The sequence below is a fragment of the Trichechus manatus genome, unplaced genomic scaffold, assembly GCF_000243295.1.
Source record: "Trichechus manatus latirostris isolate Lorelei unplaced genomic scaffold, TriManLat1.0 scaffold00049, whole genome shotgun sequence".
Taxonomy (NCBI): Eukaryota; Metazoa; Chordata; class Mammalia; order Sirenia; family Trichechidae; genus Trichechus; species Trichechus manatus.
The window spans coordinates 7,781,724-7,809,404 of record NW_004443985.1 but is presented as its reverse complement, the minus strand read 5'-3'; the positions used below and the strand labels follow the sequence as shown (position 1 = coordinate 7,809,404).

At 39.0% G+C, this 27,681-nt stretch overlaps 2 protein-coding genes across 7 annotated transcripts in view; one reads left to right on the top strand and one right to left on the bottom strand.

Moving 5' to 3' along the window:
* Positions 1-25,900, top strand: part of STT3B (STT3 oligosaccharyltransferase complex catalytic subunit B) — a 103,983-nt gene extending 78,083 nt beyond the window's left edge. The window contains exons 9-19 of one of the 6 annotated variants that reach the window (XR_002824278.1): positions 1,621-1,775; positions 4,060-4,271; positions 5,677-5,864; positions 6,558-6,729; positions 7,641-7,814; positions 10,241-10,354; positions 13,673-13,885; positions 16,900-17,094; positions 19,371-19,406; positions 19,533-19,697; positions 24,874-25,900. Coding sequence is in view for 2 of the 6 variants with exons in the window: in XM_004377356.3 (XP_004377413.1) it covers positions 1,621-1,775; positions 4,060-4,271; positions 5,677-5,864; positions 6,558-6,729; positions 7,641-7,814; positions 10,241-10,354; positions 13,673-13,885; positions 16,900-16,980 (1,309 nt within the window). In the remaining 4 variants the exon portion in view is untranslated. Of the gene's footprint in view, positions 1-1,620; positions 1,776-4,059; positions 4,272-5,676; positions 5,865-6,557; positions 6,730-7,640; positions 7,815-10,240; positions 10,355-13,672; positions 13,929-16,899; positions 18,537-19,370; positions 19,698-24,873 lie in introns of those variants that run through there. The other 5 variants (XR_002824276.1, XR_002824277.1, XR_002824279.1 and 2 more) reach the window with 5 other exon arrangements.
* OSBPL10 (oxysterol binding protein like 10) overlaps positions 25,875-27,681 on the bottom strand; it is a 323,121-nt gene continuing 321,314 nt past the window's right edge. Inside the window, exon 11 of the mRNA XM_004377355.3 lies at positions 25,875-26,781. Within this exon, the coding sequence (XP_004377412.1) occupies positions 26,737-26,781 (45 nt within the window). The 3' untranslated portion in view covers positions 25,875-26,736. The remainder of the gene's footprint in view (positions 26,782-27,681) is intronic.

Genomic DNA, 27,681 nt, shown 5'->3' with positions numbered 1-27,681 from the left:
TATTAATGATAAGATGTACAAAGAAAACAGATTTGTTGTAACTCGAATATGTCATAAGTCGGGAACTTGCTGTATATTAAAATACCCTTTTTCTTTGTCTTCTCTTTTGGTCAGTGTGTCAGCCACTACTTGGGCAACATTTCTAGCATATTCTAGCTTGGTAAATGTTAACCTCTTGTGTTTGTTCTTAGCTGTAATACCTATTTTGAATATATTTCTGTTCTGCATGGACAACATCTTATTTTAGTTTATTTGTCAGAACATCCAGGTAATATTTGCAATTTAATTGTTAGTTTTTGCTTTTACTAGGATGTTTAAAGTTTCCATCTTTTTAGTAATATTTAATTTTTAGTTTTTAAAGATACGAGCTACGTTATAAATACATATGCCATAGATACGAAGAAAAATTTAATGTTTTCTATTACCACAGAATCTAAGTTTTTAAAAACTTTTTTCATCTGTGAAGCACACTAGAGAGTATTTGTTGTGTTTTATAGAATGCTATTGCAGAATAAATTAATAAATGGACATTTGGTTTTGAATTAGATAATTCAAAAAATTTTTGCCTCTAAAACGTTTTCCCAAGGAGAAGGAAAACCATCTGATGATGGTAGTTCACCTCTGTCCCCTGCTCCTGCTGTTTTGTCCTCGTGATTACTCTTTAGGTGGCCCAGTAAAAAACCTACCGCAGTTTCTTGAACAATACCGTTTGATAAAGGAACCCTAGTGGCACAGTTGTTAAGTGCTTGGCTGCTAACTGAAAGGTCCACAATTCGAACCTACCTAGTGGTTCTGAGGGAGGAAGACCTGGCAACCTGCTCCTGTAAAGATTATAGCCTAGAAAACCTTATGGGACAGTCCTTCTCTGTCACATGGGGTCGCTGTGATTCTAAGTTGACCAGATAGCACCTAGCAACAACCTTTTGATGCTATACCAGAAGGGCTCTTGTCCAGGTCTGATTAAAGGCGTGAACAAATTATGTGTGATGGACTAAAGCTAGCAGACAAGGTACTTCGAGAGGTCAGCCCCAGAGATCACTACAGAGTTTGAGGGATAATTCCATTTGCAGTCAGTTATTCTGATTAGGTTAAATTATGAAATCATTCTTGCTTTCTGAACTTTAATTACTAATTTGGAATTGCAGGGTATTTTCAGGAATAATTTGTCTATTCCTTTTCATCTCCCTCACCTGCTTCCATGCTAGCTCCTTGTAAAGCAAGGATTGTGGCAGTATGATATCTTACTGGGTAAGGCATTTCTGTTAGTAATAAATCCAAAAGGTAGTGAAGCTCAGTGCAAGCTTAGGAGATGCTGAATTTAAAATAAACTGCAGAACAACTTCCTACTTGATATTTTTATTAAAAATCAGAGCTAACAATTTTATTACTGGCTGAAGATGATTCTCCTGATTTTAGGGAGGGCATGTTAATTTCAGTTCTACTAATGTGGGCCAAAGAGATTTATTTCCAGTATTCCTGGTTACATTGGACTATACATTGAAGCGAGAAAGATGGGGAATAGGAACTATATTTACAATCAAAGAACATTTCTTCTTCTAAAAGCAGCTTCTGTTTTATCATTTCATTCATTATAAATAATACTGACTTTTTTAATACCAGGTATGCAAAAATACACATTCCGATTATTGCATCAGTGTCTGAACATCAGCCTACGACTTGGGTGTCTTTCTTCTTTGATCTCCATATTCTTGTATGTACCTTCCCAGCAGGCCTGTGGTTCTGCATCAAAAATATCAATGATGAAAGAGTATTTGGTAAGAGATACTTTTAATGAATTCCTTAATTTGGAATGATCATTTATGTACCTTACTGAGATTATTAATTTCCCTTAATGTTTTGTTTTTCTTTGCTTGACTCTATACATATTCAAAATAAATTTTCTTACCTATTTTGCATAGGTGCTTAACCATGAAAAATTCATGAGTTTTCATTGTATATCCTTTAATTATTAAATGTTTTACGTTAGGACTAGTATATAAATTTTATGTTCAATTTATTTATTTTTATGCAGATAATGTGCACCTTCTGTGTTTGCCAACTGCACCCTCCCCCCGTGAGGTATTTTCACAAGCACTGCTATGCCAATTTTTTTGCACGTTGCTGTAAAAAAAAAAATTAGCATAGTCCACTTACAAAAGTACCTCATGGGGGGAGGGCGCAGTTGGCAAACAAAGGTATTATTTGTGTAAAAAATACACTATGGTTTCTGAAAAGTTAATGGTATTATAGTCTTTGACTGAGAATTAGAAATTATAACTATTGTCAGTATAGTCTTGACTTCATTTTCTAAGTTAGATCTGATTAAGTAGGAAGAAGCTTGCAAAGGTGTCCGTCATCCAAATTTTTAGAGGAAAGTACATTATATAATGCTGTAGACAATCACTGTTATGTAAGTACTGTCTTCATTGATAGACTTGTGTATATTTCAAGTAAGATTTTAAATACAAAGTGTTGTATTTAAAAGCCAGATGTTTTAGGATCTGACTTTCAAAATAATGGACAGAATGAGCAGACACCAAAGGCTTCTGCATGATTAATCATCACAAGAAGTATTCTGTAGCTGTTCTACATATGATAAAACTGAAACCAAGAAAAGCTGTATAACGTGGACAGGGTCACACAAGCCAACAAGTGGTAGAACCAGGAGTTGAATGCCAAGTACGGGGCCTGGGATCCTGAGAGACATTATTCTAGACAGTAACGTGAGTTCCTATTCTAAAGTGAAGTCAGGAGAGAAAGAAGAGCACGTGTATGAGTTTTAACGAAAGGATGGACACTCATTCTTTTCTAGTTTTTCTAGATTAATGACCTTTAAATCTGGCCATGTGAATAAGGCATTGTTTAATAAGATTTAGCTTAAACTTATACCCACCTCATGACCCAGCAGTTCCACTCCTAGGTATAGTGAGTGCATATATCCACCAAAGAACGCGTTTAAGAACGCACATAGCAACTTTATTTGTAATAGCTCCAGTTAGAAACATTCCAAATGTCAGCAGCAGTAGAGTAGATCAGTAAATTTTGATATTTTTGTACCATGAAATACAAATTAATAAACAGCAATTAATAAAAGAACAGTATGGGTAAATAAAAGAAACCAGTACAAAGGAGAACATTTTTATATTTTTCCATTTCTATGAAGTTTAAGAATAAGCAAAACTAAATTATGGTAGTTAGAAGTTCAAATAATGATTACTTTTTTATTGAGGGTGGGTTATTGATTGGGAAGAGGCGTGAAGGATCCTTCTGAGGAGCTATAAAAATGTTCTCTATCTTGATATAAGTGTTAATCACAGAGGTGTGTACCTGTATAAAGTTCACTGAACTGTATACTTAAGAATAAGGTGTAATCAATACATATGTGCCTCAGAAAAATTTTAAAAAAATTTTTTTTAATTAGTTTAAGAGAATAAGATTGGAGCTCAAATGACTCATTGACTTTGTAAATCATAGCCTTTGGCCAGAAATGGTAGTGCCTTTCCCTGTGGTTAGCACATTATCTAGAAGGTTCTGGCTACTGGACATTGTTTCAAATTTTTTTTAAGCTTCTTGGGAGTAACTTTGCAGCTTCCTACTTTGGTTAATAAATTATGTTCTCATCCCATTCTTGCTTAAAGTAGGCTTTATGCTAGATTTTGGCACTGAGTTTCCATAGACTTTATTTGAGTTTGTAAACTTACTGTGTCTGATCATGTAATGCACAAGTATGTTTTCATCTGTCAGCCATGGATTTTCTCATATGTGATGCATTTGACAGATAATGAATTTACAGTGTGATTCCACCTGAGGAACTGTAATTTGAATCATGATACGTTTCTGTAAACTTTTGACGTGTAGTTTTTGTTTAGTCAACAGTAAGTTAAAATTCCTGAATATGACTATTAATCAGTACCAAGATATTATCCATTTAAAAACAGTCAGACCTTTGTGAAACATTAGTCCATTTGTAAATTGGGTTTATAATGTGGTGTTAACCATCTCGTTTGGTTTCCGTGAACAGCGCTTTCCCTGAGTGTTAAAGAGAACTTGTCGTTGCAGTTGCTCTGTATGCGATTAGTGCTGTCTACTTTGCCGGAGTGATGGTGCGGCTCATGCTGACGTTGACTCCAGTCGTCTGTATGCTGTCTGCAATTGCCTTCTCCAATGTTTTTGAGCACTACTTGGGGGATGACATGAAAAGGGAGAACCCACCTGTGGAGGACAGCAGTGATGAGGATGACAAAAGGAATCCAGGAAACTTGTATGATAAGGTTGGGGAATCTAAATGTAGGAAGCCTTCACAAATGTTACTTGCTTCTTTCTCCTCTCACCACACCAGGAGCTGTCTGTATTCAGAAATGTGATTAAACAAGGGCTTAGACAAACTCTGCTGCCTCTAGTTGTGATGTCTCTACTGTTTGCCTCAGAACTTGAATGCTGGTGGGTCTGTTAACTCAGAGGATGAAAATAGTGTGTAATCAGAGAAGAAATCCTTATTTCTTCTTGATGTTTTCTGAATACTAAGGCTGCTTAATACCGTTCATTTTTGAGAGCAAAAACCTAGTGCTCTACGAAATTACATGAAATTTGGCACTATAAACGCCTCTGAAACCACATGAACAAGGGCTTAGCCTTGAGGTGTATGTGCAATGTAAATTTTTAAAATGATATTTGAAAATGACATTTGGTGGATTGGATGGTAAAACAAAGGAAATAAAGTGACTTTAAAAAAAAATTAACTCCAGTTGGTTAGCAGTAGGTGGCTGGCCATATAATGTAATTCTGTGTTAACCTATAGTCTGTCAGGTAACAAAGCAGGACTATGGTATATTTGGTGCAAATGTAGAAAAGACTTGGAAGAATTAGAGCACTTGTCTTGGATGACATACTAACTTTGCCAGTGAAGATTGGCAAGGTTCTTACATACCAATAAGCAATCAAACTGCCTAATATAAGTATTAATTTTGAAATCATTCCTTCCTTCCTTATTTAGGGCAAGTATAATTCATAAAGATTTGAGTTAGTAAAGCACTCGGCTGTTTTTGTGTTTTGTTATATTTTTTATTACTGTTATTTTGTGGTTTCTTAACCAGCCTTATAGTCTAAAGCCTGTGACTCTGGTCTTCTAATCACTCTTCTGCTTTTTTGTTGTTTGTTTTTAAAGTAATCTTAGTTTTGACAAGTCTGTTGGGTTTGGAGTTTGGAAACTGGAAGAATGATTCTGATAATGCAGTTTTTTTTCCTGTACTAAAGACCTCCATGGTTCTGGATTGTGGCTGGACACTGCCATTTTCAGCGTGCTGAGTTAAAATTTTTATAAGGAAAGGTTGCCAGAATGGGGCCATTGGTTGTCTCCCTTTGTATTTAAGTAAAACTTAAGGACAGCTGGGTTTGGAAGCAGCTTCTTCCTAGAGATGTTACTTTGCTGTGTGGCCAGTGCATGGATTGGGTATATATACTCGGGAAGTCTTCTCGTTCACTTTTGACTTTAGAATCTTCGTTGATGGTTTTTAGAAAATAACTGTGCTATCCACACAGGAATAGCTGATGGTTATACGCTTTCTGAGTGATAGAATTAAATTCATACATATAACATTCCCCCAACTTTTTCCCATGAGTGTGTTATTGAAACAAGTCCAGGGATGAATTTCTATAACCAGTTTTTTGTGTCTTCAGGCGGGTAAAGTGAGGAAACATGTAACTGAACAGGAGAAGACTGAAGAAGGCTTAGGTCCGAATATAAAAAGCATTGTCACTATGTTGATGCTGATGCTGTTGATGATGTTTGCAGTCCACTGTACCTGGGTCACAAGCAATGCCTACTCCAGTCCAAGTGTGGTCCTAGCCTCGTATAATCATGACGGGTAAGAAATAACTTGGCTACAAAAACATTTTACACCTACCCTTTTTTCTGTGTCTCATAAGGTAGAATTAAAACAGAATGTTGTTTGTGAGGCTATGCATTTGAATCTACCATTTTTTTGTGCCTCCCCTCCTCCCCTTGGGGGAGTAATTATTATATTTCATGCTTCCAGATAATCCCTACAAAATAATCATATATATCAGTTTTTCTCAAAAGCGCGGTTCTTGGACACACCATCATCATCACCAGGAAACTTGTTAGAAATGCACATTCTTGACCCTACCCCACATCTATTAAATCAGCAACTCTGGGGGTTGACCTCAGCAGTCTGTGGTTTAACAAGCCCTCCAGGTGTTTGTGATACAGCTAAAATTGGAGAACAGCTGATTTACATACTGCCTCAGCCTCTAGCTTCTGCTTCACTTGGGTGCTTGTTAGACACACAGAGCATCAGCCCCCACCCCAGACCTAGTGATCCGAAACCTGCTCTTTTTACGAGATATCCAAATGATTTGTATGCACTGCCAAGCTTGAGAAGCACTAGTCTAGCTCTTTGATTTTTTTCTGTTAGTTGAGGCTTTTAACCACCATCCTTAAATTGTGAAATTATTTAATGATTGACACCTCAAGACTTAAAGTTATCCTCTTCACATTTATAAGGCCTCATTTAACAGAATGTTGTGATTCTTTTCAGCACCAGGAATATCTTAGATGATTTTAGAGAAGCTTACTTTTGGCTAAGGCAAAATACGGATGAACATGCCCGAGTGATGTCTTGGTGGGACTATGGCTATCAGATAGCTGGAATGGCTAACAGAACTACTTTGGTGGATAATAACACGTGGAATAACAGCCACATTGCACTGGTAAGAACCTGGTAAACAAAAGATGAGAAATACCAAACCCTATAGCAATCCAGCTTCACTTAGGATTAAATAGGAGAAATGTGTGTGAAAGTACTTTCTTCGCTTGCTGAATTCTGAAAATATTTCTCTACACATGTATTCAGTGAAGTGTGTTCAAGGTATGCTTATTTGTTTTGATTTTAAGCTTGGTTTTGACTTAATTGTTCAAGTATCATTCAGAGTTGTAGGCTAGTTTCTGGCAGATTTTGTGATATATTTAGCTCACTGGAAAATGAGGCAAAATCTTTTAAAACACTTTTAAGTACTTGTTTTATGTTTAACTTGCACCCATTTGATACATGAAGAAAATTATTTCCAAATATGGAGAGCAAATGTACTGTATTTTATGGGTATGCAGAGTCTGTTCATTCTAACTTTTAAATAACAAATCTACATAAATTAATCACTTCTCTGTACTTTACAAATTTAGAACAGATAAACCTACCTAACCAAATGAATTCCATTTGCATTAGTGTTGTAGCTAGTCATCAGTTAAACTAGGGGCGAGAATGTGTATGTGCTAGAAAGATCTCTAGCCAGCCCTGGCCTAAGGTTATGAGAATTTTGTTTCCTTTAAGCCCACCTGCTTTTCTTTTAAAATGTTACTTTTATGAAATTTAATAATTAGCAAAACATTAGAACATGTACTTTGAGTTTGGCATTTCTGCTATAAATTGGTTACAGTAGGTGAGTTATTCTTAAATCTCTTAATACATTTACTGTATTTATGGGAAGTCATTTCTACAAAACAAATTCCATGTAAATCAGACTGTTGAGATACATTCCATCTTGTGGTAAAATATATATATTCATGTTTGTTTTAGCACTTTCTGGGACTAAGCACACACATTCTCATTTTTTTTCTTCTGTAGGTAGGAAAAGCTATGTCTTCAAATGAAACAGCAGCCTATAAAATTATGAGGACTCTGGATGTAGATTATGTTTTGGTTATTTTTGGAGGCGTTATTGGTTATTCTGGTGATGATATCAACAAATTTCTTTGGATGGTTAGGATAGCTGAAGGAGAACATCCAAAAGACATTCGGGTAAGAAACAAGATAATCCTAGTGTGCGAAAGACAACTCACAGTAGCCACATAGTTCTCTTATCTTGCTAATTGCATCATATTTGTTATAATCAATCTATCTCCACAATTAGTCCTTCACCCCGATGTTACTATATTTAAAGATACTAGAAGAATATTCCCAGGTTTAAAACTCATACCTAATACTTCCTTCTTCCCTACAAAGTAATCCTGTGTCAAGACCTCTTCTGCTTCTTCACAGCCTCTCACTTCTGCCCCTCTCCGTTTCCCTTGCTTCTATTTCCAGTGCTACCCCTTATGAGTTTAAACATGAAATAGGACAGTAACCTTGAAATTGTTGTCTTTGCCTCAGTCTGGTTCCTTCTTCCAATCTGGCATTGACTATGTCACTTTCCTGTTTCAAGGCCTTCATTAGATCTTGGGAAAGGCCTTGAAGCCAGACAGACTTGAGTTAGAACTAAAACTCTGCCACTGTCGACTTGGTTCTATGGGCAAGTTATTTTTGGCCAGTCAACATAGTATGCTTTGAGTACTAGATCCTTCTCTAGGTGCTGGAGCTGTAATGGTGATTAAAGCAGACTGTGTTATCAATCTACAGGGGATGCCAGGAATAACTAATTTGCAGTGCTGTTACAAGAATGTGTAGTAATATAGATGGGGCCTCTGCTTAGTGGCTGGTCTGAAATAGATAGTCTCTGTAATGAAGTATTAGTATGAAGTCCCAAGTCCTTAGCTTGGAATTGAATCCCTTTCATAGTTTGTCTTCACCTTCCTTTGCTGGCCTTTTCTCCCTCTACCAACTGCTTTTCGCTCTGCCAGTCCACTCCATCCCCTGGACTTGCTTGGTGGTATCTTCTCCTTGACTCATCTGACAGGTTTCGCTGTTCCCTTCTCTACTGCGGACTGGTCGCCTCTCCAGAAGCCCTGCTCTGGAGCACCCACCTCTGTACTCGTCATCACATCACATCTGCCTGTGTGGTAGTTGGAGCCTACCGTCACTCTCCCATTTAGTTATGAGCTTCTGGAGGATGGGCTTCCAGCACCACGCTGTATGTGATGGACACGTGAAGGATGAGAGATTCCCCGCTGATCCAGAATAAGAGAGTCTAGGAAACATGCGTGCGTGTGTGTCACGGGATGGGGATGAAGTAGAGTGAAGCAACGTTTTCCTTCATGACAAAACATTATTTCCTTGTTTTAAATTAATCTTCTAAAATATAAGTCTCCCAGTATGTGATTTTCATTTGTGGATTTGCTTTAGTAATGTTTAAAATGGTGGCATGTGATAGCTATGTTTCTAAATGTATACTTTGAACCATGTATACAGAAATCCTATATTTCTGTGCTTTTTAAAATTCATTGTTTTTAAACTTCATGAAAAGGTAATATACATTCACATGGTTCAAAAATAAAGTATAAAAGAATATACAGTAAAAGCTTACCCCTCCTCCCAAAACGAAGAAAAAGAAAAAAATCTCTGGTAATCACTCTTAGTACTTTTTTATGATTCTTATTCAAGCAGGTAAGTGGTGGCAAGATATAGACTCTGTTCTTGATTTTTTCACTTCACATACATCTTGGAGATGTTTCAGTATTACCATGTGAAGAGCTTTTTCACTCCTTTGTTACAGCTGCACGGTGTGTGTACCGTTCTGTGTGTGCACCAGGATTTATTTAACCTGTCCTGGTGATGGCCTTTCAGGATTGAGGTTGTTTTCAGTAAATAACCTTCTGCGTTCATTACTTTGCCCATATGCAAGTATCTCTCCAGGATAAATTCCTAGGCAAGGAATTACATTTTTTACCTATGTTGCCAGATAGTCCCCTCTTAAAGCTTAATTGAGAAATTTGATGAGATTCCAGTAAAAATAACCATAAGGGTTTTCTGAACACCTTCTCCTCCACGCCCAACTAAAAAAGCTGGTTTTAGAGTTCATGAGGAAAAATAAAGAACAACAGTTAGGAAAATTCTGAAACGGAGTGATGGAGGTAGGGAGGGGCAGTTGGAGAGAGCCAGCCCTACCCAGTATTGGTACCGTCCTTTTTAGTTATTGAGGCTTTATGACATGGTTTAAAATCTGATAGGATTAATTGCCCTACACCACCCCAACAAGCATTGTTGTTGTTTTTTCTGTGTTTTCTTAGGCATTTGTGTTTATTTTTTATAAATGATCTCTAGAATCAGCTTTTAAAAACGCCTGTGATGGTTTTGTTTTGTTTTGTTTTGTTTTAAGGGATCACATTAAAATTATATATTAATCTTTTGATACTGTGGGTTTTTTTTTTTGTTTGTTTGTTTTTTGAGATGTAACTTAGTATCTTTATGAAGATACCTCAAAAGCTGGTTCTTATGGGGAGGTGAAAAAGAGAAGCTGTAGCTTTGAAGTGTTGATTGGACTGATATAAAACCTGCTTTCTTTCTTGTAGGAAAGTGACTATTTCACCCCACAGGGAGAGTTCCGTGTAGACAAAGCAGGATCCCCCACTTTGTTGAATTGCCTTATGTACAAAATGTCATACTACAGATTCGGAGAAATGCAGGTTAGTTATAGCTGGTTTTCTATAATGTTTATTCAAAAAGACTTTTAAAAATCTTGTTTGCCTCTAGAAAACATAGGATAATGATGTTTTGAGTGTGCTGTCTAGAGAAGTCTGCTTATCTAAGTTTTTCTTGTTGTTTTTCATTAAATTTAGATTTCTGAAACGTCTGTGTGAAAAATTAGGGAGAAGAGAACTGTTAGATCAAGGACTTCTTTCCAAAATGTCAGCTAGGCTCAGATTCAGCCTTTATTTGCCAGCCTGTCTTTTTACCTCGTGCTTTTTGGAAGCTGTAGCTTGCCAGGGAAGAGGCCTCAGCTAGGAAACCGTGTGACCTTAGGTGGGTCACTCTGCTGCTCACTGGGGAGAAGCCTGAAACTAAAGGGTTGCATTATATAATCTCACGTCCACTCTCTTCCAGTTCGCATTACCACAGATAACTAGGAAGATCCGGGTCAGAGCTGCCTAGAAAATTAGGATATTGTGGTACAAAAACTTGATCTCAGAACCAGTGAATGTGCAAACAGGCGTAGTGGCGAAAAGAACGGATGGTGCTCTTGGTTGTCCTAATATACGGGGCTTCAGATCTGGCTCTGTCAGGTCACATACCTCTTGAACAACTGACATCCTCCCTGGACCTTAACTTGAGAGTTTTTTCTTGTCTATAAATATGGGTTTTGGACTGATGACTAGATTTCTGAGGTTCTTTTACAGCTCTTAGATTGCATGACCCCAATACCAAGTGATACCTTTATGTTGATGGTTTTAGTAAAAACTGCCCAATTCCTATTGCTCTCTGGTTAAGCTACCCTGGACAGCAGAGGAAAAATTGCGTTGTTTCATTTTGTACCACCACCGGAGATCAAGATAACTGTCCAAACTAAGGGAGTTTGTTTGAGCCTCTGGGGAAGTGAATGTCACCCTTTTATAAAATACAGTCCTAGTGGCCGACATGGGCTAGAACAGCCATTGGTTTGCAGGAGGTTTTGCATATCACTTTGTTACTTACGTTCATTGTGTTGTGCTTCGAGGTCGATTTGCAAAACCAGGCATTTGTTTCATCACGATTCACCTGGAATACGCTGCAGGTGTCTTTTTTAAAAAATAATTTTACTACTAGATTTTTACTTGGATTCATTTTACTTGGATCCCCAGTCAACACCCATAGAAGTAGTAGTCAGGAAATCAAATGACGCATTGCATTGGGCAAATCTGCTACAAAAGACCTGTTTTAAAGTGTTAAAAAGCAAAGATGTCACTTTAAGGACAAAGGTGCACCTGACCCAAGCCATGATGTTTTCAGTCGTCTCATATGCATTCGAAAGCTGGCCAGTGAATAAGGAAGACCAAAGAAGAATTGATGCTTTTGAATTACGGTGTTGGCAAAGAATATTGAATATAGCCACAGACTGCCAGAAGAACAAACAGTCTGCCAGAATGGTCCTTAGAAGCAAAGATCGTGAGACTTTGTCTCACATACTTTGGATATGTTATCAGGAGGGACCAACCCCTGGAAAAGGACATCATGCTTGGTAAGGTAGAGAGAGCGTCAACGAAAAAGAGGAAGACCCTCAACGAGATGGATTGACACAGTGGCTGCAACAATCTCAGATATAGCAACGATTGTGAGGATGGCACAGGACTGGGTAGTGTTTTGTTCTGTTGGACACAGGGTCACCATGAGTCAGAATCGACTCAATGGCACCTAACAACAACATCTAGATTTAGGTTTTTGTTTGTGTTTTGGTTTCTCTTTGATGACCACTGCCTGGTCTCTAAACTCCTGTTAAGAAAGAAGCAGTAGGACCATAATTAGTTACCTCAGAAAACGGGTCAGTGTTTAGTTTTTCTGTTCACTAATGGTATCATCAAAGGACCTTTTTCTATCTTTTATCAACGATTTTAAGCCATGCTTCCAGCATGCATTCATTTTGACGCCTGCCCTACTCAGGAAAAACAAATGCTTAAAACAGGAATATAACATTTGCTATTGTGTAGATAAGTAAGAACAAGATTATTCCCTTTTATTTTTTATTTTTGTTTTAAAGTTGAATTCACTTGTGCTAGGTTTGTGTATTACCATAACTTAGAGAATTTCTTAAAATCCTCCCCCTATTATTCTTCTCCTTTTATTCCTCATAAAAAGGAGCCCTGGTGGTGCAGTGGTTAAGCACTCGGCTGCTAACCAAAAGGTCATTGGTTTGAACCCACCAGCCACTCCATGGGAGAAGGATGTGGCAGTCTGCTTCCATAAAGATTTATGGCTTTGGAAACCCTGTGGGGTAGTTCTAGTCTGACATACAGGGTTGCTATGAGTTGGAATCGACCCGGCGGCAGCGGGTTTGGGTTTTTGGTTTGTTCCTTGTAAATCCTCTGTGGTCTGACTCTTTCGGTCTCCTTTGTAGCTCTCACCTTCTGGATGTAGTATCATTGCTCACTCACACATTTATTTAACAAATAGTTATCGAACGTCTGCAGGCAAAACATTGGGGATATAAAGTGGCATTGTGAATAGGATAGAAGAGAATAACAGCTTGCATCCTAGTGAAAGAGACCGGTGATTTGAATGTTAGCAAGACGAGCTATAGTGTGAGAGAGCAAGGTGCTGTCAGGAAACAGTGGTGAAGACCACTGACTCTAGAAGACACTTAGCTGCAGAGGTGGTGTTTTGGCTGAGCCCAGAGGACAGAAAGAAACTAGCCATGAAAAACTGCTAAATGAAGATTGTTTCAGGCAGAAAGAATAGATAAGTTCAAGGCCCTGCGGCATAAAAGAAGTTCCTGTCTCATGTTATATCTATCTCCATACCTATAAAAAGTGCTTTGAAGGCTTTTATTTCAGTGTTTTGATTTTTTTATGCCTGATGGGCTGTTCATCCACTCTGAGGGTTAAGTAAAATTCTAATTCTGATGTATGAAGTTCTTTCTCCTGATTTCTTAATGTCCAGTTAGCAGTGTAGAGTCCCCGGATGGCGCAAACATTTAATGCACTCAACTGCTACCCAAAAGGTCGGAGGTTGAATTTCACCCAGAGGAACCTTGGAAGGAAGGCCTGATGATCTGCTTCTGCAAAATCAGCCATGAAAACCTTATGGAGTGCAGTTCTAGTCTGACACAACACAGATGGGTCCCCATGAGTCAGAAACAATTCAGCAGCCACTGTTTATTATTATTATTTTTTAATTAGCACTGTGTGAGAGCTATTAGATTTATACTCAATTCTGTTGTCCTAGTTTAAATAGAGAGGGTTAGCATTTCCTACCTTCTAATATTGAAGGTTTTCTAATGTGGTTGACACCTAATACTGATCTCACTTTTGCAGCTGGATTTTCGTACACCCCCAGGTTTTGACCGAACGCGTAATGCTGAGATTGGAAACAAGGACATTAAATTCAGGCATTTGGAGGAAGCCTTTACATCAGAACACTGGCTTGTTAGGATATATAAAGTGAAAGCACCTGATAACAGGGAGACACTAGACCACAAACCTCGAGTCACCAACATTATCCCAAAACAGAAGTATTTGTCAAAGAAGGTGGGTGCCAAGTGAAGTCATTTCTGTAACAGGGGAAATCAAGGTCAGTTGGTGTGTGTGAAAAATAATTAATGAAAATTTTTAATTTCCATTTGCCAAATTTATGAAGACTAAGGTGTATATACAAAGTAGATGTATCAGGCTAGCCTGCTAGGAGCATTCCTTTCTAACTGAGCACGTCACATTTCCCAGGCAGCAACTTTTTCTGGGTAGCAAGAAGGTTATCAGTGAAGCAACCCCTTTCTAAGCTAAGATTTTCAGAGTCGTTCTGGCTTTCAGTTTGTACCATTCTCGTTAGTAAGACGTATTCATAAGTAAGATACGTCTGTGGCTATCACTTTGTGAACCTGTGTGAAAGTGAAAATGTCTAATACTTCAGTGAGAAGACTTGGGTTTGCTTCCTCGTCTTTTCAGTCAAAGCCGACTGATCCTGCGTGTTCATGTTCTTTTCTGAGCATGATGTCAGTTTTTCATTGAATAAAGACGAGGTGTGAGCAGGCTGAGTCCTTCTGAAGCCCCTCCCCAAATCATTTACCTTCAGATTAATTGTTTTTAAATGTAATTATCGTGACAAAAGTTGTAGGTGGGAATTAATGAGACTACTGCAATTCTTTTGTAATATTTAATAATATTGAAGTACTGAGGTCATTATTGATCACTTAAGTTAAATAGATCTCTGATCTTTTCTGTGAAAGACTTCTAAAAATGAGTATTTATGTAGATTCCCCAGCTGTGGGAGATGGACAGTAATTAGCAGTCAGATGACATGTTAAGGTTGTATGGTAAGGTCCTACCCACTGAAGGACTGATTTTAGTCTTGACTTAGGATTAGTGTCTTAATTTTTTAATGCTGCTGTAACGAATACAAAAATGAGTGGCTTTCATGAGCAGAAATTTATTTTCTCACAGTTGAGGAGGCTAGAAGTCCGAATTCAGGGCGCTTGCTCTCTGTTTGCTCTGGGGAACATCCTCATCTCGGTTTCTGTGGCCTCCTCATTACTCCATTCCTTGGCAGTTTTCGCATAGCTTCTGTCTTTCCCCCATTGTGCGTGCTCCTCTCAGTGTCTGATCTGCTGTTTCTGTATCTCAGAAGTCATTAGGTTTAAGGCATACCCTATACTGACACGGTTCCGTTAACATAGCAAAACCGTATTCCCAGACGGGATCCCCATCCACAGGTATAGGGGTTAGGATTCCAACAAATAGTTTTGGAGGGACACAGTTCAATCCGTAACACCGAGGTTTACGTAGCATGGATCAGTTATTCTAAATCATTGAGGCGAGGCAATTATCCCTTTGTGTTACTTCAGATATGCTTCAGATACGTTCAGAATACTGATGTTTTCCGTTCGTACTATAAAAGAGCTTGAATATTAGTTGTATGCTATGTGACTGGAAACTATTTTTTTTTAATGAATACTTTCTGTGCCCAGATATAGTTACTATGTCTACATGAATCTATCTAAAGGTGGCACATGTAGGTGACAGGCATTATTAAGTCATATCATCCAAACCTTAGAAGAACTGGTATTTTAGTATGAAGGCCCGTTTTTGATCCAAGAACTTGCTTCAAATTCACTTACCAGTCTTTAGATCAAATGGTTTCTCACAGGCACGTGGCAGGAGAAACCGGTGAGTCACACCAATGCAGATGTCGCAGCAGATGCTGCTGGTGGCACAGCAGTCACTCCTGAGACATTCAGGCCCAGTTGAGGTCTTCCCCTGCCCCCCCCAAAAAAAGATGGGACTTTTGAACTGTCTAACAGATAATATAGATCCCAGAGGCAGTGAATTTTCTTACTCTGACCTCTGTTGTCTTCCCATCTTTTCACCAGATAAATACATGAATGGAAAAATAAAAATCTGTCTTCTGTGCCCAAAACATATATTCTAGTAGCCAATGACAATGCCTTTTGAATGTCTGATTTCCGTGGCTCTCTGTTCTCGTGTTCTGTACTAGCTCAGGAGGAAGGCTTTCTGTTTGCTTTCTCCCTTCATCTCAGTGTTGGCTTTAAGGGGAAAGCGAGGAGTGGCACAGCAGTCCTTCTGAGAGTTTTCCTGTCCTGCGGGGCTTCCATGGCTGCGGGGCCTCCGAGGAGCCTGTGGTGAGGGACTGCGGGCGGGTGGGACTCAGCACTGCTCCCCTGGGGCTCAGGCCGGCATGCTCGCCTACACCTAGTGTATATAACCAGAGCTCCCAGAAAAGGTTTTATGTTAGAAATTTGTGGGTAATGATAATAAAGGAACTAACTCCTTGACGACAATTTTTTAAAAATTGTGTCCTCTGGAGTAATAAGTTAATAATAAGGTAACATACACTGTGGTTAACAAGTTTGCAGTAGCTGATCTATGAAAGTCAATGAACGTTGCTTGGATTTTGGGCTTTTTTTGGTTTTTTTTTTTTTTTTTTTTGCTTGTTTTTTTGCTTAATCGTTTTTAAGTACTTACTTTCTTACCCAAAAGATTATTCTTGGAGAATGTGCCCAGCAATTTTATTTCTCTTTCAATATTGTAGATTGGTGCAGTCATCCTGGTTTGACGGAGAAGGGACTAGGGCTCCAGAAGTTATTCAGTTAGCTTGCATTTCTAACACAGCTGATTCCTTGGAGGCTGAATCAGGAGCAGCATTGTTTTCTGATTCCTTGGTGTCTAGTGTTATTTTCTTTCGAGCCTGGAAAATTATGTAATTCTCACAACCAAGCATTTAGTGGTCAAAAGGGGAGGGTGGGGTTCATTGGCTTGATAGCGAGGAACTTAGGATAGACATTTGAGGAATTCTGTGGCAGTTCTTTCATCTTAAAGCTAAGGACCTAGTCCAGTTCATCCTGGGTCACTCAGCATACCTAGCATAAAACTAGTTAGTGGTGCTCATTGACTGTTCAAGGAGTCCAGCCATAGGAAGAGCTAAGTTTATGAAGACAGTGGTCGTCTAATGCAGTGAGCCACGTTTGTATGTGTGTTTTTGAATGGGCAAGACACCCGCACCAACACCATGTGTTCTCTTTTCTTTCTAGACGACCAAAAGGAAGCGTGGCTACATTAAAAATAAGCTAGTTTTTAAGAAAGGCAAGAAGATATCTAAGAAGACTGTTTAAACACACTGTTCTGGTTCCTGACTTGAAGCAGTTGTCCTTGTGAGAACCGGTCTTTGCCTTTAGCTCATGTCATGTTTCACAGCAACGGAGGGTACCGAAACATCACTGGTCCAGGTTAATGTACAAAATTTTCTGACAATGCCTGATTAAACAAATAATAAAATTGGCTTATTGAGAACAGCTGTTTCCGATTTGTGATGTGAAGCAAGACAGAGCACTGCTGTAAATGTCTAGCAGCAGATTTTTGTTATTGGTACATATTATCCTTCAGATCTGAGAATTTGGACTAATTGCACCAAAGAACCCTCTAATTTGGTCCCTGGCACGTGCATACTTGTCAATGTTTTTATTCTTTTACAAGACCTGCATTTCATTTGAATACCCAAATAGCAATATGTAAAATATAAACGGAAGAATGTGAAGAGAGCTTCTTGAACCAGTACACTAGTGCAGGCCTGAGAAAGAGGTATTAGAAACGTAATTATACTTCCTTGAAATATATTTATTTTCATGTTTCTCCAGTGCAAAGAATGTTTCATCAAATGTGCGTTTTCTCTTGCTTACTGTTGACTCTGTCTGAGAAGAAGCTGCTGTTTCAGAGATGGACCTCTTGAGTAGCTAATTGATTGAAACCGTATTTTTACACTGACACGTGATCACTGCTGTCGGCAGTTGTTTTCACCAGGTACTTACAGAGCAGGCGTCATGCATTGTTCATTCAAGGGCTAAATTTATATCCTTTGGAAATGGTGGCCACAGCACAGAACATTGCTGACCAGGATGGAGTTGGGTATCTTTGTACTGAGGTTAGCACTGTTTACATGCAAAAGTTTAAAAAAAACCCTTCAAGATGACAGGTATCCCAAGTTCATTCTGTGACGCTTCAAAATGACAAAGGATGTGTAAACTTTGCCTGGAGTTCTCATATTTTAAAGTTTTCTCTATTACTGACTTTGTTCCGTGTGCTCCATGTTTTTTAATCCCTTAAGCATTTGATGAAACACTCTTTAGAGCTATATGCATTTTCTTACTTTTATTAAAAATGTGACAGTTGTCAAAAAATGCACTAAAATATAAATGGAGATTGAACATGTTCACTTTCCAGCTTATAGGCAACTTTATACAGACTTGAAATTTTTCTCCAGTTTAGTGAAAGAGAAAGTGTTTTTCCTGCCACAGGATATAACTTTTTTTTTTATATAACAAGCATAACTTACACCACTGCTTTTGGTGGAAAAGTACAGAATAGTATGTACCTTTTATGAAGAAAAATGTAATTTACATTGTTCCGTGAGAATGTTACTGCTGATTTTCTTTTCCAAGGTGTAGAATATTCTTTGATTTATAAAGTTCATTTTTGACCCAGATGATGGTTCTTTTACAGACCAATAAAATGGCTGTAACATTTTCACAAATAAAGTGTAACTAAATCTGGATTTCTGATACCTTGTCATTGGTAGGGTGGGGGGATTCTATTTTACTTTGTTGCTTTAAAATTCAATGCAGAGAAGTTGTTGACTGTAGGGGAAATAAAGTTAATTCAGATTTTGTGTTAAGTGTTGTTTTTTACAAATCGTGTTGTTTTTGAAAGGAGTTACCCAGTACTGACCACATACCTCCTCCTTTGTTCACTTTTACAAAAGCCTTTGAGAATATACACAGTCTGCAGGATTTTCTCCTTTTGAGCAGGAAGCCTCTTCTTGCCCTTTTGAGTTTTAGGGAACACCATTTTGGTTCAGTGGATTTCATCAGTGAGAGACACTGTAACTGCTTAACCATTTGTGGTTTTGTTATAGCAGAAAGTGAAATTATAGTAGTTTGAATACATTGGAATATAACCCTGAAGTTTTAGACTGTAAAACGGCTTTTGTTTGTAGTCTACACTTCAGAATTGAACAAAGCTATAATGCTTTGCAGTATGAATGAAGCAGCTGGGGCAGCACATCCAAAGACAAAGTTTAGTTTTCAGGCTCAGATTGTTGCCTACTTGAGCTTGCAGTTGTAGAGTTTTAATTCATTTAAGTCCCCAGGCTGCGACCCAGCGCCAGAGGCCAAGATGGTGTAAAGCATCCTGTAGAGCAAGTTACTATTTCCATAGCCAAGAGGCCGTAAGGTCGTGGAATCTGGAGCTGCTGCCTCTTGGTGGGAGTCCCTGGGTGGTGCAGATGGTTAATGCACTTGACTACTAACCAAAACGTTGGAGGTTTGAGTCTGCTCAGAGGCACCTCGGAAGAAAGGCTTGGCAGTCTTCTGAAAAATCAGCCATTAAAAACCCTATGAGGCACAGTTCTGCTGTGACACGCGTGGGTAGCCATGAGTCGGAAACAACTCGACAGCAGTTGGGTTGGGTTTGGATTGGCTTCTCAGCGGATTTTTTTTTTTTTTTTCAGAAGTCTGCCTTGTTGTGCCTACAATCCTGAGTTGAGGTAGGTGGAGTAATGGATAAATGTAGAGCTTAGCTATGGTCTGCAGTTGAGACTGAGGTAACAACCAGTAATGAGATGTCATGCTTTCTAATCTTTCTTTTAAATTAAACCCTTTTTATGGTGAAGTGTAAAATAGAGAAGAACACAAAAATGTCTGGCTTAGTGAATTACCACAAAGCAAGCAACCTGGTAACCACAGCCCAGGTCAAGGAAGAGAACAGTGCCAGCACCCCAGAAGTTTCTTCATGCCCCTACCCAATCACGGTCCTGTCCCACTTCCCCTTCCAAAAGGTAATCACTCTTTTAGATTTCTTAGTAGTTACTTAACCTTTGTTTAGTGGTATTATCACTTAAATGTTTCTCCCTGAACACAATTGTTTCATTGCAACTAGTCTTTGAACTTTATATAAATGGAATCATAGAGTATGTACTCTTTTGTATCTAGTTTTTCTTTTGCTCAGTATTATGTTTAAGAAATTCCTCCAGATTGTTGCGTGCAGCTCTAAGTTGATTTTCACTGATATGTAGTATTCCTTTATGTATGTGTGTATACGTTCTATTGTTGATAGACATTTGCATTGTTTCCGGGTTGAGGGTATTAAGAAGAATGCTTTAAGGAATATGTTCTTCATCTCTCTTGGTGCTCTTACACGTGCATTTCTGTAGGTGTTTATCTAAAAGTGGAATTGCCGGGTGGAACATGAACGTTCGTACTGCTCAATATTCTAACTATAGCCCTTATCTTAATCTTGCCTTTCTAGTGGGTGGATAGTAGTATATCATTGTTAAATTTGTCTTTCCCAGGTTACTGATGAGGTTTGCCAATTGTAAGATGTCAGTTTTAGCCTTTTACACATTTTTTTATTGGTTTTCCTTTTTCAAATTTATTAGTAGGAGTTCTTTATATATCCTGGATATGAGCCGTTCATCATTGGTGTGGCAAACTTGTGCTCTGCAGCTTGCCTGGGGTTCATCATTTTAATGTAGTGTTATTTTTCAGTCTTTAGTATATCTGTAACTTTCTGTGTCCTGTTTAGGAATTATTTTCCTGAGGCCTCTGTTATTTTCCAGAAGATTTATTGTTTTGCTTGTCATACTTAGCTTGGCAGTAAGTCAGGTGTCTACATGAGTCCATTTCTGAGCCCTCTGTTAATTCTACGGAGCCCTTGTCTTTGTGTGTTGATTTAATTACTGTAGCTTTAAGATTAAAGTCTCGGTGTATACTAAAGCAAGTTCGGGGCGGGGGGAGTTTAAAAAAACCTGTGGGCTGTTGAGGCCTCTAGCGATGAAGATGGCATATCCTTCAACTTATACAGGTTTTCTTTAATTTCTGTGTTGTATAGTTTTTGAACAGGTCTTGCGCACTTCCATAAATTTTATTAAAGGGTATTTGTTATTTTTTGGTGTAGTAGTAAATACTGTGTCTTATAAAATTTTATTTTCCAATAGTGAATATATAGAAACAGGTAATTTTTTTTTTTTGTATGTTGACTTTGTATTCAACAACGTTGTTAAACTTATTTTCACAGTTTATTCAAAGATTGTTGTAACGTGAACATACATCATCATAATCTATGAGTAATGACTGTTTTCTTTCTAATGGTTATTTAAGGAGCCCTGGTGGCACAGTGGTTAAGCGTTCAGCTGCTAACCATAAGGTCGGCAGTTCGGATCCACCAGCTGCTCCTTGGAAACCCTGAGGCATTTAGTTCTACTTTGTCCTGTAGGGTCGCTATGAGTCAGAATTGACTGGACAGCACACAATGATTATATATTTTCTTGCTTTACTGCACTGACTAGGGCATCTGGTATAGAAGAGGTGGTAACATGCACATTGGGTATCTCTTTGTGTATGCCTTGTCTGACACGCACTGGCTATAATTCTAAATCGAAATATCCTCTCTCCAACACCAGTTGCAAATGCAGTACTACTACTTTTGAACATAACCACTGGAACTAAGCTCTCACAAATTAAAGGACACGGTTTTCCAGACTGTCAAAAACTGCTCACAACTTCAGACGTAAGTTGCAGTCTTGGGCATCTCCATGACACCCTCACTTCTGACCTGCTGGCTAGGAATTCGAGGTTTTCCATTATCCCGCTCAGGATGCCAGCTGTAACATTGTAGGTCTCCAGGGTCTCACTGCCTTCATACTCAGGATTCATACTCAGGATTCATACTCAGGATTCATACTTAGGATTCCCATTACCCACTTGGTTTGATAATTTGTTTGAACGACCCACAGAGCTCAGGAAAGCATATGCTTAAAATTAGTTTTATTATAGCAAAAAGAATACAAATGGAGCAACACATAAGGCAAGCTCTGGAAGAATTCCCATGGGGGAGTTTCCGTGTCCCAAAAGGAGACGTGTCACCCTCCGAATTACCAGTGTCTTTCACCAACCAGGAAGCTCCCTGAGCTTTAGTGTTTTTATTGTGGCTTCATTACATAGGTGTGGTTGGACTCAATCTCCATTCCACACTAATCTCCCCTCCCCCCTGCTGGTGTCACATGTAGGTCTTTATAGCCTGGCCAGCCCTCACCCAAGAGTCACTTCATTAGCATAACCTGTCAGGTAAATGTGGTCTGGAACCCCTTAATTAATAGTAACCACACCAGTCATATAGATCATAATCTAAATGATTTTAATCTTTGTCTACAGTTCTCCCAGGAACCAGGTACAAAGACCAAATTCTTTGAGTACGCCCCACAATATCCTTGTTTTGTTCTCTCACAGGCGAAGTTTTTGATATTTCACCCTTAAGTATATTTGCTGTAGATTTTTAGGTGTCTTTGATCATGTTAAGGATGTTTCCTTTTTTTTTAGATTTCCAAGGTTTTGATCATGTGTGGGTTTTATCAAATTTTTTTTTTCCTTTAGTTATTGAGATGGTTCCATGGTTTTTCTCCTTATTAATATAGTAGATTACAGAGACTTCTTGTTTACAGTGTTAAACTGAATTTATATTCCTGGAATAATCTATGTTCGCTAGAATTTGCTGGTGAAACTTTCGGAATTTTCTTTGTGCAAAGGTTTTTAATTACAGAGTCGGTTATTTCACAGAGGTTTTTTTCCCCTTATGTCAGTTTTGGTAAGTTATGTTTTTTAAGGGAATTGTCCAGTTTGTCTAAATTTCAAGTCTATTAACAAAAAAACAGCATATGATTCAGTTTACATATAGTTTAAAAAAACAGGCAAAACTATATTGTTTAGGAATAAGTGCTGAATTTATACAGTAAAGCAAGGAGGACAGAGGCTGTGATTAGGAAAGGGTATGCGGGGAGTTCCTGAGTGATGGCAGTATTATGTCTCCTGAGTTGTAAGTACGTGCATCTCTGCTTTAAAACAATCCATTACACTCTGCATTTGGTTTTTGTACTGTGCTTGTGTTATATATCACAAAAATAAGACTAAAAATGAACAAATAGAGTGACTCGTAACAGTATGGATTGACCTACAAACAAAATGTTGACTCAGATAAGCTATGGTATAATACAGTAGGATTCCACTTGTAAAAAGTCTAAAAATAGTTAAAATTAAATCCATTGTTTAAAAATACAGTAGTACATATGGCAATAAGAAAAGCAAGGGGGGGGTGATCACTCCATGACAGCCGTAGTCCTGTCGTTGAGGAGGTGGCTGCGACTGTGTAGGGGCACAGAGGTGGCTTCTCAAGTACTGGCAACCTCAGGTTTCTTTACTTGAGTGGTAGGTACATGGGTGTTTATAATTCTTGGAATTGTGGGTGTTTAATCATTTGTTTATGTGGTATTTCGCCTTTTTAAAAAATTGAGCTTTAGGTGAAAGTTTACAGCGCAAATTAGTTTCTGATTCAAAAATTTATACACAAATTGTTTTGTGACATTGGTTGCAATCCCCACAATGTATCAGCACTCTCCCCCTTCCTACCCCAGAATCCCAGTGTCCATTCGTCCAGTTCCTGCCTTCTCATTGCTTTTGGGCAAGTGTTGCCCATTTGCGCTCATATACTTGATAGAACTAAGAAACATGTTCCTCACGTGTTGTTTTATAGGCCTGTCTAATCTTCGGCTGAAAGATAGCCTTCAGGAGTGGCTTCAGTTCTGAGTTAGGGTGTCTGGGGGCCGTAGTCTCGGGGTTCCTCCAGTCCCTGTCAGACAAGTTAACTCTGGCCTTTTTTTGTGGATTTGAACTTTGTTCTACATTTTTTTCCTCCTCTGTCCGGGACCCTCTATTGTGAGGTGGTAGCCAGGCACCATCTACTCCTTCTAGGCTGAGGCTGATGGGGGCTGTGTGTGGTTCAGGCGGTCCATTAGTCCTAGCGTCTTTAGTTTTCTTCAGTCTTCTTTGCTCTGGATGGGATGGGACCAGCGGATGTATCTGTCTTAGATGGCTGCTCGCAAGCTTTTAAGACTCCAGATGCTACTCACCAAAGTGGGATGTAGAGCATTTTCTTTATGAACTACATTATGCCAATTGACCTGCCCCCTGAGACCTTGGTCAAGTCGTGCTGACTTCTGTGTTGTGTGTTGTCTTTCCCTTCACCAAAGTTAACACTTGTCTACTGTCTAGTCAAAAACAAATCAAAGACTGTTCTGTTCCATGTGTAAACCTGAGCTGTTATCACAGTGATCTCCTATGATATTTGTCCTTTTATCACGGTTGTCATTGCATAGTATTCCGTTGTATGTATGTACCATTATGTATCCATTCATCCGTTGATGGGCACTTACTTAGGTTGTTTCCATCTTTTTGCTGTTGTGACTAATGCTGCAGTGAACCTGGGTGTTTATGTGTCTGTTTGTATGACAGCTCTTTTTTTCTCTACCATATATTCCTAGGAGTGGGATTGCTGAATCATATGGTATTTCTAGTTCTAGCTTTTTAAGGAGGGGCCATATCGTTTTCCATAGTGATTGTACCATTTTACATTCCCACCAGCAGTGCGTAAGAGTTCCAATCTCACAACCTCTCTCCAATGTTTTTCTTGTATTTTTTATTATTAGTGCCAGTAATGTCAGGGTGAGATGGTATAGCGTTGCAATTTTGCATTTTCCTGATGGCCACATTTCTTCATGTGTCTGCTGGCCACCTGACTGTCTTCTTTGGTGAAGTGTATGTTCATATCCTTTGCCCATTTTTTAAACTGGATTGTTTTCGTTGAGGTGTTGACATGTTTTATAGATTAGACCCTTGTCGGATTTGTCATAGCCAAAATTTTTTGGTTCTTTAGGTTCTCTTTTTACAGTCTTGGTGACGTCCTTTGATAAAAGTGTTTAATTTTTAGGAGCTCCCAGTTACTCTTCTGGTGTTTGTGCGTTGTTAGTTATGGTTTGTATTTATGCCATGTACTAGGGCCCCTAGCATTGTCCCTATTTTTTCCTTCCATGATCTTTATCGTTTTAGGTTTTATATTTAGGTCTTTGTTTTGAGTTAGTTTTTGTGTTTGGTGTGAGGTATGGGTCCTGTTTCGTTTTTTTACAGATGGGTGTCCATTCTGCCTGCACCATTTGTTAGATCAGCTGACCACAGGTGGGTGAATTTACATCTGGGTTATCAGTTCTGTTCTGTGTGTCTGTCGCTGTACCAGTACCAGGCTGTTTTGACTACCTTGGCTGTTAAAGTAGGTGCTTCACCTTTTTTTTTTTAAAACAAGGCAAAATATACCCACTTACCCCCAAGAAAAAGGAGACAAAGGTGAGCTTTCTCCATGTTTTATTCATGATTTGGAGTAAGACTGGAAAATCTGAGACCACCACAGTGATGTGATAACTTTTTAGTCTTACTGAGATTTTTTCCCCCTCAATTTTTTTCCCTCAAAATAGCCTCTGCTCTTCCTCAGAAATGAATTGGTTCCAGTTTCACCCCATTTACTCAGATGTTTTAAGACTATGGACCTCAACAGGCCTGCATTATGACTGACTTGGCAGTGACTTACCACAAAACAAACCGCTCACTGGATATGGGTTAAAATCTTATTAACTTGACAGAAAATAGCAAGGAAGTGCTTGGTGGATTTTAACACTTTTGATGTAAATGATTGCTGTTCACACCAAATTAACAGTAAGTACCTAACCCATAAAATATGACCCCACTCAGAGCCACCAACTCCATCAGAACTTTTGACTCCCTGAAAATAAAAGACACACAGGTAAGTATTTAATCGAAATATATTTGTCTAATATCTACAAAGTGTGAACGTTGGTCTTAAGCAGACAAAAGGCACAAAATTAGTAGTATTACAGAGAAGCATTCATGCTACTGGATTTTATAAATATCATCATTGGCATGGTACAGTAAAAAATAAATTAAGCACTGAGCAAAAAATCAAATACTTTATTTCTTTGACCTCATTTTTAAAGGCTGAGGACAGAAATTGAACTGAAACCATGGAACACTTACTTATGCAGGCTTTATGTATATCTTATATCTTAATCACAGTGGTTTTCTTGCAGAGTTTGGGTCAAACTAGAGAGGTGCATTAAAAAAAAAAAAAAATTTGCAGGAAATTCTTTTCTCTTTCCCCAAACTAAATACAAGATTGAGGCTGCGATGCATGCATGTGTGTATATTCAACTTCTGAAGCCCTTTTTTTTAATCACAAAAGTAGTGAAGGCGCCATATGATTTATCTTCTGCTATAAAAGCAGCAGCTTCTGAAAAATGTGTGACTAGTGCTTTCAGTGTGAGAAATTGTCAGAAAGCTTCTGAGGCCAGTAGATGGGAGGAAAATTCCAGGGTTCTCCAGAGGCGTTCAGTCCATCCTGGAAGACTCTGGCATAAACTTTCCAGTTCCTGCTCACCCCCTATCCAGCAAGAAATAGCAATTTATATCTTTCTGAGGGGAAGACAGACAAAAGGTTGAGGTGCAGAGGAGGCGAGAATCAACAATAATTTTGAAATGACAGCCACCCACACCTCTGTGCTACTATATGGATGGCAGCCGGCCCGGCCAACTCACCTTTCTTTTGACAGGAGTTGACTGGGTGAGAATGTCTTTGTGAGTGCGAAGTGAAAAGTAGAAAACTTCATTGATAAAAAGGAGCTCATAATTACCCACTGAAACCTTGGGGGTGCAGTATTTACACATATAATAATACCCAGCAGACGTATACGTATAATGGTGCATGTGTGTGAACACACACACGCCCCAGATGGCTCTTGAATAAATTCAGTCCTGTAGCAGAGATTGGGGGATGCATATTCACAGTATAGGATTCCTCTCTTGGTTACCATTTCTTGGGTGACAGCAAGAGGCTTCAGTGAACATCAGCAGAACCTTGATACTGTACCACTTTAATTCCTACAAAAACAGGGCTATTTCGGGACGCTCTGCACCTCCACCCCATCAGTGGGCCTTCCAGAGGGGACTGACGTAGACCCAGCCATCGCCCTGCAAGAGGAGGAGGGAGACATCACATGGAGACCTCTCAGCAGGGATAAGTTCAGAAAAGCAAGGATATTCCCCCAGCCTGTAAGTCCGAGAGAGCCAGCTGGACGCAAAGCACGCTACAAACAAGCACCAGCCTGCGTGTCTGCCCTGCTCCTGCCATCTCCCAGCCACGCCAAGCTGTGAGCTCACTCACGGCTCCTCAGCCCAGCTGCTCTTTACAGCCCCGTATGATCTCCGTATTTCAAGAAGAGAATCCATGAAGTAAACCAAAATCACAAAAGAAGGGGGATTCTGTTGGTTTGCATCAAGGAAGACCACTGGGCAAAAAAGCTCCTGGAGCCAGAGGGACAGGAGAAAAAGTGGGGAGGCAGATGAGTGGAGACTAGAGAGACAAGGCCTGAATATGAGGATGTGGACACCCAGCAGGCAGTAGTCACAGATAAGTCAGCCGCCAATAATCAAAACAGTATGTGTACACAATCGTGTCCTGGAAGAAAATAAACTAAATGCTGACAGTTCTGGTGTTGGGATGAGTTTTATTCTTTAGATAGCCCCAGGGCTTGTTACTTGTAGAAGTCAGATAAGCACCCACGGGTTGAAGATAGCCCACAGACATATTTCAATTAGCTTGAAGTGCTTAAAATATTTTCAGTTTCTTTACGACAGGGGCAAGTCAGATTTCTGGTTGAAAACCGGATGATCAGCCTATCATTGCCTGGAGCTGTTGCCTGGAGCTGAGTGGCATCTACCTCTTTAGATGTTGGCTCTCCTGTCAGCCCCAGACTCACCAGCCTGAGGGCCTGCCTTAAAGACTGCAGCTCCTACACTTCCATAATTTCCAATTCTGCTTTCAAAATACTTCCCAATTTCTCCACAGACAACTTCAAGGAAAGAGCAGAA